This window comes from Equus asinus, chromosome X (assembly GCF_041296235.1).
Source record: "Equus asinus isolate D_3611 breed Donkey chromosome X, EquAss-T2T_v2, whole genome shotgun sequence".
NCBI lineage: Eukaryota > Metazoa > Chordata > Mammalia > Perissodactyla > Equidae > Equus > Equus asinus.
The window spans coordinates 91239878-91254316 of NC_091820.1; the positions used below are offsets into that span (position 1 = coordinate 91239878).

Genomic DNA, 14439 nt, shown 5'->3' on the forward strand with positions numbered 1-14439 from the left:
ATATGAATGATCATGTGGTGTTTTACTGATAAGATTTTGTTAGTGTTCCTGGCTCATTTGTTGTTTTTCGTTGTGTAAGTGAGACTGAGTATAATGAAGATTGTATGAAGCTCTTATTCCTTAACCTTTTGATTTTTGCTTTGTGTCTCTATAGAACTTGTTTTTATTTCTTCTCATATCGTTTCCTCTTCAACTGACCAAAGAAATGCACCTTTAAGTTACATACTCATTTTTCAGATTAAAATGCTAAAGTTTGGGTAGATGTTGGATGAGCTCTCTTGAATTGCTTTCTTTGAAAGATGGAAACTGAATGTTTCTCAAAAGACTTGAAAATTCTTTGTTTGAGGCGTTAGCCTCAAAATCAGTGCTGCAACTGTTTAATCTATGACTCCTACTTGTTTCATTCAGCATACATATGAGCACCTGCCCTGTGGACAGCACTTTCATTAGAGTTCAAGATTATACACTTTATTGGCTAATATTTTTCCTGGACAAAATTTATGATGAAAGAAAGCCTGTTGCTATTTAAAGCTTTCTCACCTTGGGGAGACATTCATTAGTACGGTGTTTTCTGTTGCTAAAACAAAGAAAATTGCTTATATAATTTCCTTTTGAAGGTGAGAGGGATGCCATTCAGTGACAAGCGATCCTCTCGTCTTTTGACCTCTTCATGATCGTGACAATAAAATTTGCATCAATTATAACCTAACATATGGCCATTTACCTTCCAGTAACCAAGGTTTCCATGCTCTGTCTTCCCTTGGGCTTTAGATATGCTTTGCGTGTCTTATACTTTTTACACTTACTTTTTCATTATATTAATGCATTGATTAAAAATGTTTCCTCATTTAAAGTAGATGTGATTGTAACCACTTCTTTATGAAAGTGCGTTATAAGTAGTCAAACTCTTTTCCACTAGAGTCCCTGGTGGAAAAATGTTTTATAGTCACATGTAAAACATGTGAGAATTATATTTACGTTTAAACATAAATTGTACATTTCCCTCTTTAACACTTGCATTAGTCATTTTGTATGGAATTGAAAACCAAACAAACAAAATATGAACTCAATAAGAAATGTCCAACATTCTCCTAGGTTCCTGGGCGAGGACAATAAAACAAGATGAAACTATACACAGGTGTGTGCTCAAAACCTGTTCCTAAAGCAAAGGAGAGTCTTTTGTTGTGTAATTAACTGTTAAAATTAGCATGGAATAGGAGAATATAGAGGAAATTAAAAGATAATGATGGAAACTATTGCTTAATTTTTTCCTCTGAAAGTCCCATGGATATACAGAATAAGTTGTGTGAATATTAAAGGAAAAAGTGGCTGGAGTAACTCTGTCGGTGATGACTGGACTTTAAATAAGGGATTGGAGAACCGCCTCTTGTCTGCATGAGCTGGACTCGTCTGCTCGTTGTAGCAAGTGTGGTTATGGACCTGACTTAGGGTAGTTGCTACGTGTAGATAATTTGGCCACAAATAATCTGGAAGAGTCTATATTTTCAAAACACCAGCATTTCTTTTCAGAAATGGAAAACCAAGCTTTGTTAATATGCCAACGTGGTCACACCAATTCATAATCCTGAAAGAGGAGCAAAACATCAGGGATTTAGAGGGAATCTTGCATGTTATATCTTAACAGCATACACAGACATTTATGAGGAAAAATTAGTCACTGAAATCCTAGCGTTAGTTTGCCAGATGCCAGTGTCCTTCTTAGAATATTTCTACCTTAAATCACAATCCTTGAAGTTGAGATTTTAAAATATGTAAAATTCTATTTTTGAAGGCACATGATCCATTGAGAGGTGTCATTGATTTAAGAAAAATCTCAAAAGGAAAGAATGTAAAATAGTGATAGCAGAAACATCTATAGATTGTTTTGGATTCGTCAGTATAATAAGCAGTTGAAAGTTGCAGCATTTCTGTGTGTGTGTGTGTGTGTGTATGTGTGTGTTGTACTTTTGCTTTTGCCATTTTCAGATATTTTCTTTCTCAGGTCTTCTTTTCCAGACATCATTTGAATATGGTGAAACAACTGAACCCAAACATGACCAAACCAATTTCTCTTAGCTTCCCTTGGCCATGTAATCGATTTGCTGTATGTGCTTTAGTTAAATGCAATCATTTTGCAATCTGAATGAATCATTAAATGGGCCATATTCTGGTCGTTTCACTGAGTATAAACCTGCCTTAATTGTTAAGACAGGCTCACGTTCTTTTTTTAGTCTCATGTCTGTGCTAAATAAACAAGGGACAAATAAGACCTTTGTCTTTTTAGTGCGAGGAAATAATTTAGGTCAATAGCATATCTTTCAATTCAGAAGACTGATAATGGCATCAGAGAGGCTTTTATTTAACTCAGTAATCACTGCCTGCAAATAGTCTGTTGAGTGAATATTTAAGAAAGCTCCTTCTCTCTGTGGAAATTCATGGATTCCTCTGAAATAATTTACTTAGAAACTGTCGTTATCTTTTTGTGTCTTGTGGTATCCTGTTCAATTTAGGATTCTTACTGGGATTTCAATTACATTGGATTTTTATTTTTAAGTACTAGCTGAAAAATAGAACACGTATTGATATTAATTGCTATTGGATTAATGGTTTTAGATTATCGATTAGCTCTTTTTTGGTCATTGCTTGATATTCAAGTGTAGGAATCTGATAATAATGATTTGACTTATATTTGGATTTTGGCATAAAATTATGTTTAGGACTATGATTTTGCTTCTTGCTTTCTTAGACACAATTCTGCCTTTTAGAAATTCTCTTATGTCTTATCTATTAGGAAAGCTCAAAGTTGCAATTTTTGAACTGTTCCCTCCTTAGGAATATCTGCATGTTTAGATGTCGAATGCTTCTTTGTCTTCACATTAAATAGAAAACTCTGATCTTATAATAGAAATGCTAGGATGACCTAGAAAACTAGAATCATAAGCAATCTATCTTCTTTGTAATTTTCAAGTATAATACAAAACAATATTATAAACCTTAAGTTCATAGCAATATAAAATATTCCAGTTTTCAACCTAAAGTTCATTTCTTAATGCATGACTTTAAATGCAATATTTATATTCTAAAATACCTTATTTCAACCTTAATAGTATACCTGTTGTAACAAGGAAAGAAAAAAAAAGCAGTCTTTGGAGAAAAAAATCAATTATCTATTGATAATTTTTTTGAGGGGCTGTGGGCTGGTGAAATATCTGATGCCTGATTTCACTTAATGTTGCATTATTTGATATTTAGATTGTACGCTATGAGAAGCCCGTTACAGTACATTTTTTTAAGAAATCCTCAAATAGTAATAATCTTTTATTTGGGAATCCTTATTCCTCAGACTTAACACATTTTTGAAATATGCTGGAAATTATACTGATATGTTTGTTTTAGCCTCTAGATCTGAAGTATTAAGAGTATACATAGGGTTAGCTACTTACTAATTTACTAAACACTTAACTTCAGTGAAAAGCTTCTGATTACTAATACTGTTGCTATTTGTTTTTTTTTACACCATAACCACTCTCCGTTGACCACTGCATGCAGATAGTTGGAAGTAAAGTTACGGTGAGTACAAAAGATGTGTCTTACCCTTAGATGTGAATTCATGCTTTTGAGAATTGAATGGTTTTTGCTTATAGTAGTTTATACGTTTGGTTCTTCTGTTGGTGTATGTTTTACCAAAGCAGTGAAATGAATATTAAGATTGGGTGATTAAAATTTAGCTATGGTAAGTATTTTCCTGGTGGTTTGTGGAAATGTTTTAGAACTAGAATGTGCTTGTATATTTTCTCTTAGAAAGTTTAATTTTTTTTTTTGGAATTGTGCCTGTGTTGGTCTTTATGATTCTGATGTGATTTTGTGTTTTGAGCAGTTTCTCAGGATGCCAGGGAGAGATTCCTAAAATGTTGGTTTATGCTAACAGGAATTCTTATTGAAATATCTCAGGGCCAGCCTGGTGGCGGAGTGGTTAAGTTCGCGTGCTCCACTTTGGTGGCCTGTGGTTCGCAGGTTCGGATCCTGGGCACAGACCTGGCACCACTCAGCAAGCCATGCTGTGGTGGCATCCCACATGAAATAGAGGAAGATTGGCACAGATGTTAGCTCAGCGACAATCTTCCTCAAGCAAAAAGAGGAAGATTGGCAACAGATGTTAGCTCAAGGCCAATCTTCCTCACCAAAAAAATTAAATAAATAATAAAATAAAATATCTCACTTTGACACTGAGCACACAGCATAAAGAAAACAACCCTTATGTCCAGTCAGGAGGCCTGGGTGCCTGTCTTTGTTGAGTGCTACTAGTTGACTCTGTGACTTTGGGCAAGTCCTGTAATCTCTCTGAGGTTCAGTTATTAAATGGAGAAATTGAAGTGATTGGCTTACTTTATCTTTTAAGCTTCTTTCTGTCACTGTCTTTTAAAGGTTTTATAAGCAAGGCACTGTACTTCCGTGCCATAATTACATGATACACTGTCACATAATACACCAAAAGTGGCCTATATTGTAATTGAGAGCTATTTGTAATTCCCTGGCTTCAGGACTAAGCAGTCTGTATTTAGAGACAGGGCGGAAACCTTATCTTTAAAATTACCAAGTACCGTAATATCTAGAATACTGAATGTATTTAATATTTATTTTGCTTTAAAAAATTGATTTCTTTTTTCTTTTTTAATTCGTCTGACATCTAGGGGAAAAAGACATCAATCTTTAAGGATAATTCCAAAAATCAGCAGATATTCCTTTAGTGCTTATTATGTGCCAAGAACTGTGCTAGGTGCTCTGAGTGCTGGAAAATAAGAATGAGATAAGGCCTTATAGTTGCAATAATATATGTGGAAATAATCCAACCTGAAATATTGTGTGCTGATTGTAAGTGTAATAGGAACTCATCAGCAGGAGAGAGAAGTAGGGTTAGGGTAATTAGAGAAAATTCTATGCAAATTTCTGGACTTAAGCTGGGCTTTCAGCAAGAATGAGTTATGATGACTGGGATTTAAAAAGAAAATTTTTTTTATTGCTTTTTCTCCCCCAATCCCCCCAGTACATAGTTGTATATTTCAGTTGTGGATCCTTTTAGTTGTGGCATCTGGGATGCCACCTCAACATGGCCTGATGAGCGGTGCCATGTCTGCACCCAGGATCCGAATGGGCTAAACCCTCGGCCGCCGAAGCGGAGCGTGTGTACTTAACCACTCGGCCACCGGGCTGGCCCTGATGACTCGGATTTGACTATGGAGACGAGACTATGGAGAAGCTCTCAGATTATAGAAGTAATATTCACTGCAAAGGCTCGGAGAAAGAACCAAAGTGTATTTCAGGGCGGGAAGAGGGAAGTGAGAGGTGAGGTTGACTTTATTGGAACAAAGAATGTATATTGGAAAGATTCAAAAATCAACTTGAAAGTGGATCTTGATGTCCGGGCAGAAGATTCGAAATTAGTTTGAGCAAGGGGGTAACATGAGGACTGCAGGGATTAAGAAAAATAAATTTGATAGCAGTAGGTAGGCTGGATTAGGCTAATGGTGGTTCTCAAACTTGAAAGTGTATCAACATGCCAAGAACTCTGCGTCTTTATCAAGCACCATAGATTCTGTTAAGGTAGTCTGAGGAGCACACTTGGAGAGATACTGGGTTAGGACAGAGTCTACCTAGGAGACTTGTGTGTGAAGCAGTGAGGGTGATAAAGGAACCTTAAGCTTAGTTTAACGTGGGCCAGAGCCAGCCTATGTTTCTGGTCTTGGTGCCATAAGCAATCCAACGGCCTATGCCCGAAGCCAGTGAAGTATTACCAATTCCTTCACGTGCAGTTACCGAGTTCTGTTGATTATTTCTCCCAAATGACTCTCAACTCCCTCCCCTAGTTACCCACACTGTTGCTTCCTTAGTGCCAACTCATCATTTCACACGCCTGTCATTGCTGGGGACTCTTAAGTAGTCTCGTAGTCTTCACGCTGTTTCCCCGCACATGCGTGTTCTGCCCTCTTACCAGAGATCATGCTGTTTTCCCCTTTAAAACTTTCAGATGGCTCCCTGTTGCCCTTTGTGATCTTCTCCCCGCCTCCTCTTCTAACTTTACCTCCAGCTGCATTCTTACGTGTGCCTGTCCTCTATCTGCACAGGAACACTTGGCAATTCCTTAACATCCTATTCTTTAGTACCTCTAAATCAAGCATATTCTATTTCTTTGAGCTAGAATGCACTTTTCTTTAGTGTGCCCAGCAAACTCTTAAATATCCATCAAGATTAAGCTTCATGTCAATCTTAGAAGGAGAATCTCCCCTTGATAACGCCTTCCTTCCCAAAGCACCATGTGTTTAGCTGTATATAATAGTTAACCTATTTTATTATAAGCAATTATTTCTATGTCTTTCTTCCCCAATGAACATAGCTCCTGCCCTCAAAATACTAGGTCTAATGGGGAAGACAGACAGGTAGACAGAATAAAGATAGGGCCTGAAGATGCAATGTAGTAAAGGTTGCCAAGTGGCAGGCTAGCAGGCTGTATATCGTTCGTGGAAAAGTTTTGCCTTGTCCGAGGGTGTTTCGAAAGACAGCATGATAAGATAGGGGTTATGCATGATCTGCAATGTAAACTATTTCATACCGATTGTCTTATCTATGCCCTGCTTCTCAGGTTGGAGTTTGCAAATCCTGCTCTAAAGGGAGAACGATAGGAATGAACTTCTAGAGGAAATGATGAGGGATTTGTTCTAGAGTTTAGGTGGGAGGGGTGCCTTAAAGGGAAAGATTTTTTTGTTGTTTTCTTGAGACTAGAGAGAGGAGTGAAAAAACAATATTTCAAATCACTCTGGTGAAAGTCAGGTACAAAGGGCTCATTTTTCATGGTCTCGTTAATGTTCAAAAGATGGGAAGTAGGGCCGGCCCAGTGGCATAGTGGTTAAGTTCAGGTGCTCCGCTTCAGCGATCCAGGGTTCACAGGTTTGGATCCTGGGTGCGGACCTACACACCACTCATCAAGCCATGCTGTGGCGGCATCCCGCATACAAAATAGAGGAAGATTGGCACAGATGTCAGCTCAGGGACAATCTTCCTCAAGCAAAAAGAGCAGATAAGAATTTCATAGAAGCGTTCCAGAGAGAAGAAATTCTAGAATAACCACTTTAAGTACTATGGTTGCCTAGAGATTATATATATTGGCCTAAAAATGAGTGATGCAGAAGCCAGATTGAAACTAGAAAGATGGAATATGTAATGAAGCAGGTCTGCAAGGCCCTGACTTTCTTTTGTCTGTCCAATGTTGATTAGAAGCAGAAATGGAGGCAATTGAGTTCCTCTCCATCTCAAACTGCAGTCAGCCTTACTTTTCACTATTCTCCTTTATAAATTTTACTTTAAAAATCAGGCTGGAAAACTGCCTGTTACCTGAACATAACCAGCCCCTCTGCCTTGTGCAGTCTTGCTGCTGACTTTGCTCATTATATCTTTTTCTGCATAGAATGTTTTCTTCCTTTGTCAACATTCTGCCATCCTCCACAGCTCTTCCATGAAGCTATCCTGATTCCCACCCCATTCCCCCCCAACCCCAGTTGCCACTTAGTAATTGATTTGAACTTCTGTAGCACTTTATTTTTAACTCTTTTATGGAATCCGTTTCTACTTTATCTTATACTTTCTATTACGTTATATGTTCCTTCTGGCTTCTGTTACAATACTCCTATTTTACTTTAGTTTATAGTAATGTATATCTTTGAATAATACTCTCACCCTAGGGGTCTGTCTTTTTATGTCCACAGTATAGATCCTCTGAAGGGATGCAGATTTTAGTAGAGGCAGGTGGCCCTTGGTTCAGATTCCCACTCTGCTGCATCCTAGCTGTGTGACCTTGGACAATTTACTTAACCTCTCTGAACCTCAGTCTCCTCATCCATAAAACGAGGATAGCAATACTAAATTCAGGCTGAATTTGAAGTTTATTGTTTATATTTAATATATTTAACATACAAAGAGGCTTGCAAATAGTAGGTCTAAATTACATTTTTCATTAAATGTACTGAATTCTACAAAGTACTTGGTATGAAAAACATAAAAACACGAAGATTACATGGTAAAATGAGATAAGTCTATGAGCTGCCTCTTTTTTTGGCTAAATATTCAAGATGTGTGCTATTTGATGGGATTTATTCTGGGTCGAGAATGGTGGGAAAGGTTCAGCTGGATGGAAAAAGGAGACGGCTTCGCCTGTTTATTAGAAGCTGTGTGTTATGTGGTATAGATTATTGCTGGACTTTGAGAAAAAAATGAAAAATCCGTCTGTGGTCTCAAGATCATATTGACAAGGTTATTTTAAAGATTTAATAAAATAGTTGGAGATTTGTTATAGATATCATCTATGAAGGGAAATGATAAAATATCCTTCTGTAGATATCTTAAAATAGCAAAGGAGAATTTGCAGTAGGATAAAGATGGAAGGACCTGAATGCGTTTTTCACTGGCTTCTAGTTCTAAGTGTTGTACAACTTTGGAAGGAAAATAAATTGTTTTTATTGTTTAGTAACACATTGCAGAAAACAGATTTAGAAAACAGCTAAAATGATTGATTTGATTTCGCTGCAAGCCAGGAATAATTTATCCACAGGTGGAGAAAGAACCATTCTTCTGTGGGAAACAAAGAGTAAGAACTGACGTGATTACATGTGATAATTGGAAAATAGAATTATAACGACCAGACCTTACACTGTTAAATTTATATTGATCATATATGTGATATGATATGATACGTATATCAGATAGTATATTAGCTTATGGTAATTTAATGACATAAATACTTGAATGCCTGGGGTAGCAGTAGGGGATTTGGGGGCTGGTGTTTTAGCATCCGAAAGACCTGAATTTGAATTTGTTTGAAGCAGCACTCCTTCATTCCCTGTGACCTGGTTAACCTCTCTCACCACAGTTTGATGCCTTTCTTGAACCAAAAGTTACTGCTCCTGTTATGTGCCAGGCACTATTCTAGGTGCTCAAATGATGAACCATACAGGTAAGTTCCTCACGGAGCTTACATTCTACTTGGGAAGACAGACAATCAGACACGTATTAAGTATAATGGCAGGGAGTGGGAAGAGCTATGGAGGAAAACAAAGCAAGATGAGAAAGCAGACGGTGATGAGGGATGCGCTAGTCTAGATAGGCGAGCTGTACGACGTTTGAAGGGAGACGTGAATAAAATTGGGGAGAGCCATGCCAATATCTAGGGAAGAGCTACAGAGGCAGAGAGAGAACATCAAGTGTCTTGGATTTGAGGCAGGAGTGTGCTCTGAGTTGTTGAAGAATAGCAAAGAGGCCACTATAGTTGGAGTGGGGCGAACAAGGGGAAATATGGGGGTATTTAATACCCAACCCCAAGAGCTCGCTCGTTAAGGTGACGACAAACATGGTTAAGCATAGTGGTGGGTTGTAAGTTTGGAAAGGTAGGTTGAAGTCATTTTAGAAGGAACATGTTGAGGAGTTGGTACTTTACTAGTGAGAAGTCCTGGAAGGTTTTGAGCCATGGAATGACAAAATCCGAGCTGTATTTGGGGAAGGTAAATGGAGCAATGGAAATTGGAGGAGTTAGACGGTACGGCAGGGAGAGCAAGCTGGGGGTTGTTGCAGTAGCTGAAGTTTTAAGACCCTGAACTGGAGAGTGGTTAGACAGGACCAAATGGAGGGTATAGAAGAGGGAGAGAGATTGTGGAAGTAGAATATGTCAGCCTTGGGCCGGCCTGGCGGCGTAGTGCTTAAGTTCGCACGTTCTGCTTCGGCGGCCTGGGGTTCACCGGTTCGGATTCCGGGTGCGGACATGGCACCGCTTGGCACGCCATGCTGTGGTAGGCGTCCCACATATAAAGCAGAGGAAGATGGGCATGGATGTTAGCTCAGGGCCAGTCTTCCTCAGAAACAAGAGGAGGATTGGCAGATGTTAGCTCAGGGCTAATCTTCCTCAAAAAAAAAAAAAGAAAAATAGCCTCAGCAAATGGTTAAAAAGGGTAGAGGCGGCAAGTGAAGGAATACTGACTGAAATTTCAAGCATGGGTAACTGAAACGATGGTGGCTTCAGTGTTCACCAAGAAGTCAGGAGCAAGATTAAGTTTGGAGTGCAAGGTGATGAGTTCAGTTAGACATGTTAATCAAGGGGACATTAGTAAAATCCCAAACACAAGAATAAAGTGATTGCCACACAATATTTCTTTAGTGCTTATAGCATTAAGAGTAGGAGTTTATAATTTGGTTCTCTGTTTCAAACTCCTACTTTTACTATTTTAATTATACTCTCTGCACAGTGCTGCTGAATCTGTTGTTTATCTTTCTAATAACATTTCCTTGTTTATAACTGAAGCCTCCATATCTGTATAAGGCAGTGAAGGCCCTGTGTCCTTCTAGGGAACTCAGTGGACCCGGATAGAAAGGAGCTAATCATTTTCATGGCCTATAGTATTGCTCATCAGATAAGCCATTTTACATGATGAAGATGTCACATTTGTATCTTTTGGAAAATTTCTGAATAATCTGAGTCAAAAGGACAACCCTGTCATGGGTGAAGTTTAGGTACAGATGTATGTTTCTTTCTCCCAAACGGGGCATGGGGATCACCGGCTCTGATTGAGTGAATATTGCAGGCCTTTTTTCTCAAAATAGAGCCAAAGGAGGGGCTGGCCCCGTGGCCGAGTGGTTAAGTCCGTGCGCTCCACTGCAGGCGGCCCAGTGTTTCGTTGGTTTGAATCCTGGGCACGGACATGGCACTGCTCATCAAACCACGCTGAGACAGCATCCCACATGCTACAACTAGAAGGACCCACAACGAAGAATATACAACTATGTATGGGGGGGCTTTGGGGAGAAAAAAGGAAAAAATAAAATCTTTAAAAAAAAAAAAAATAGAGCCAAAGGAATTTGTTCCCCCAGGCTGGTGAAGAAGGTCATACCGAAAGAAAGTTCTTGTTAAAAGTATAAACTTATGGCCAGGCTCAAAGTAAGAAATCCAAAATGCCACTGATGTGTTCCTTCCTATAAGCCACGTAGTAATTAATCATACTACCCATAAAATATCACTAAGTGTGGCAGTATGTATTCGTGGGCTGTTAAGCTGCTATTGCGTTATTAAATTGAAGTTTTATTAGTCTACTGATTGAATAGTCTCTTAATGATTACTTCATGTAATGTTACACTTGTGTCAGGCCGACTAAAATTTGAATATACCCTGTGAAAAGAGATCAAATCTTTGCCGTTTTTTTTTTTTTTAATAATTGTGTAGTCCAGAAGGGGGAGACAAAACATTGATTATTGGAGTTGGAAGTAGCTGCTTCATAAGAAAACATGACTTTCTTGCGCTCCAATTTGATTGTTTTTTCTTATGGGTTTAGAAATTGTGGGATAGTTGCTACTGTAAAATACTTAGTTTTATGGTGGTGACAATTTTGTTAAAAATCTAAATTGAATCAGAATAAAAATAACCAATGCAATTATTTTTAACTAGTGTATATAAAGTAGGAAAACTCATTTGGTAATCAGATGAAAATAAGACCTGAGACTGTTTAATGATGGTATATTATAAGTGATCTTTTAAAAATAGCAGGAGCACTATTAAAGTTCCAATTTTGGTCTTTTCTAATTTTACATTCATTATGAGCAGTAAGTAGCTACCTTCCCATTTCCTTATGTTTTAATACTACAACCCGGCTTGTGGATTATGCTTGTTTTGGATAGGAGTATCTGCATATGTTTTGAAAGGTTTTATTGTTTAAATTTCCATTCAGTTTTAGAACAATTTCTTATCAATCCCTTGCCTTCCAGTGCATTGTCATAATTACATTGTTTCATCATGCCAGATTAAATTCATTGTTTAAAGAATGCTAAAATAATGTAGATTATAAAATATTAGGAAGTTGTCTTACCTTGGGCATTTGGAAATGTCTGAAAGACAGTATGAATGTTGACTTTATGCTTAGACATATATTTTGTAAATTGATCACATTAATATTTATGAGTATGGGGCAGTTATGTTTTATATCCTGATACTGGAAACAAAAAGATGTACTCTTCATGTAGGATTCTGCACTGCGACTTTATTTCCTGTGTATTTTGATTGTGATCATGTTAGAAATTTTTATTGAGGATATGTCTCTGTGTATATAATCAGGTAAAAGGATGCATTTAAAATCTAATGCTTGGTATAAGACATTTAAAACTAGTATAGCCATTATTTTATATTACATTGATGGAAAACTATGACAAAAATTCAACTATGGCAAAAATTTTGACTGGCCATATAGCATGAGATAATTATATGGGTGTTTTTCTGTGTTTGTTTTTGTTGTTAAGTAATATAGTCTCTATACTATGTCTCCTTTAGAAACTCTGTGTAAAATTGCCTGTTGCCATTATGAAACTTAAAGTGGAATGACACAGGGATATTTTTTATGAGGCAATGTTTTCTTGCTCCAGTTAGCCTTGTCAGCAGGGGAAAAAGTGGAAACAAAAAGATTCTGATCAATATTAAAGAGTTAGCTTGCTCTATATCAAATTTTGGCTTTTTTCTCACATATTTGATTCCATTTCCTATTTCAGTTAATCATGTTTTTTCTATCTGCTTATCTGTTAGGAAAGGATGGTTTGATTGAACCAAAAGTAGCTCCTTTGAATGGGCTAAGGGCAGAATAGAATCATCTTCAGAATGCCACCTTAGATTTATAAAGTGCTTTAGCGTTTTTAAAGCCCTTTTTTTGTATTTTCTCATTTGAGCTACATATTATATGTATTTCTGTAGGTTTGTACATCAATTTTTTCAGGAAGACATTGGCTCCATCTCCAAATCCTGGGGTCTGGCCTTGTCTCGTGGAGTTTTGTTGAGTGGTATATACTGGCCAAATTATTTCCTGTCAGTGGTCAACAGGTATTCATGACTTGAATTAGTATCCTGTTTATATGCCCGCATGAAACGCTTTGTGGGCCTGCATCGCTAAATTATGGTCATGTGACTAGGAACATTTAAGGTCATTTTTTACTGTGGTCACCATAATTCACATCCCAGGATCAGTACATTAACTTCATGTGCTATTAGAGTTGCGGCCGCAATTAACTATCGAAACAATATAGAAAACAAAAATGAATTTTAAGAACATCAATCAAAGACACAAAAAGCTTTCTGGGTTCAGTTTATATGCTGATCTGTTTGTAAATTTTTACTCACCTGTCATGGTTCCTTTCTTCAATGAACTTGTGATCTAAGGAGAAAATAATTGCCTGTGCAATATGTAATTCTTGTGCTTTGAGTACTGTAACTACTTTGTTCACTTTAGGTAAATCATTTCTGCTCATTGATGATGATGCTTTTTTGGCAGAGTAGTTTTACATTCAGAGGGCTGTTTTACAAAGTGTGATTGGCAACCGTACACTAGATATAGTGTGTCTGTCTGTATCTTTTGATCCATCTGTCCATCCTCTCAAAGTTAAGTGAGCTTACATAGGTTCCCTCTATGTTCGAAAGCTGAGAAGTTACAAGAGAACTGAGACTTTTCCTCAAAATTATTTCAGATTTTCTTATGGGGTGGAATGCTTTTGCTTAGAATGAGAGAAGGTATATGTTATGGGCTGAATTATCTCCCCCCAAATTCATATGTTCAAGCCCTAACCCCCTAGTACCTCAGAATGTGTTGGAGATAGGGCCTTTAAAGAGGGCCATTAGGGTGTGCCCTCATCCAATCTAGCTGGCTGCTGTCCTTATGAGAGAAAATTTGGACAAAGGAACACCAGGAGGATGCACAGAGGAAAGACCTTGTGAGGACACAGGGAGAAGGCGGACATCGGCAAGCCAAGCAGAGAGGCCTCAGAGGAAACCAACCCTGTTGACGCCTTGATCTCAGACTCCACCTCCAGAACTGTGAGGAAGTAAATTTTGGTTGTTTAAGCCACCTCCTCTGTGTTTTGTTGTTGTTGTTGTTATGGCAGCCCTAGCAAACCAATGCAGTGTATGATCTTTATTCTCTTATATTTAACACTTAATAGTAGCTGACCTTTAGAGGACACTGAGTGCCAGGAGCGGTGCTAAGCGAGTTCCGTGTAAAAACTAACTTAATCCTCGTGACCATGATCACCCCCATGTTATAGATGAGGAAAGTGAGGCTTAGAATAGCAAGGACATTGTCTGTGGTTGCACAGTGAGTAGGTGGGAGAGGCAGGACTGGAACCCGGTCAGACTGACTTCCGAGCTGGGCCTCTTAAGCAAAACTTAAGAATTTGGTGGATTCCAGGCGGTTGTGGGTGATGATCATCACCACGCGTGCTTCCCTTCTCTAACATTGTTATTATTTAGTCCTTCACCCATTGCTTATAGGTGACTGTTATCTTCCACCAGCTGGAGGATGCTTGTAGGCCCCACCAACAGCCTGCCTGTGGGAAAGCTACTCCATCACAGAGACTTAAATGCCCCTATGCAAGTGT

At 38.1% G+C, this 14439-nt stretch overlaps 1 protein-coding gene across 4 annotated transcripts in view; it reads left to right on the forward strand.

Annotated features, from left to right (window-relative positions):
* The window catches only part of DIAPH2 (diaphanous related formin 2), an 815896-nt gene that overhangs the window by 77369 nt on the left and 724088 nt on the right, over positions 1-14439 (forward strand). For 2 of the 4 annotated variants that reach the window (XM_070502006.1, XM_070502008.1), the window contains one exon: positions 3550-3570. The exons of the other annotated variants lie outside the window; for them this stretch is intronic. In XM_070502006.1, the coding sequence (XP_070358107.1) occupies positions 3550-3570 (21 nt within the window). The remainder of the gene's footprint in view (positions 1-3549; positions 3571-14439) is intronic. 4 annotated transcript variants of the gene reach the window in all.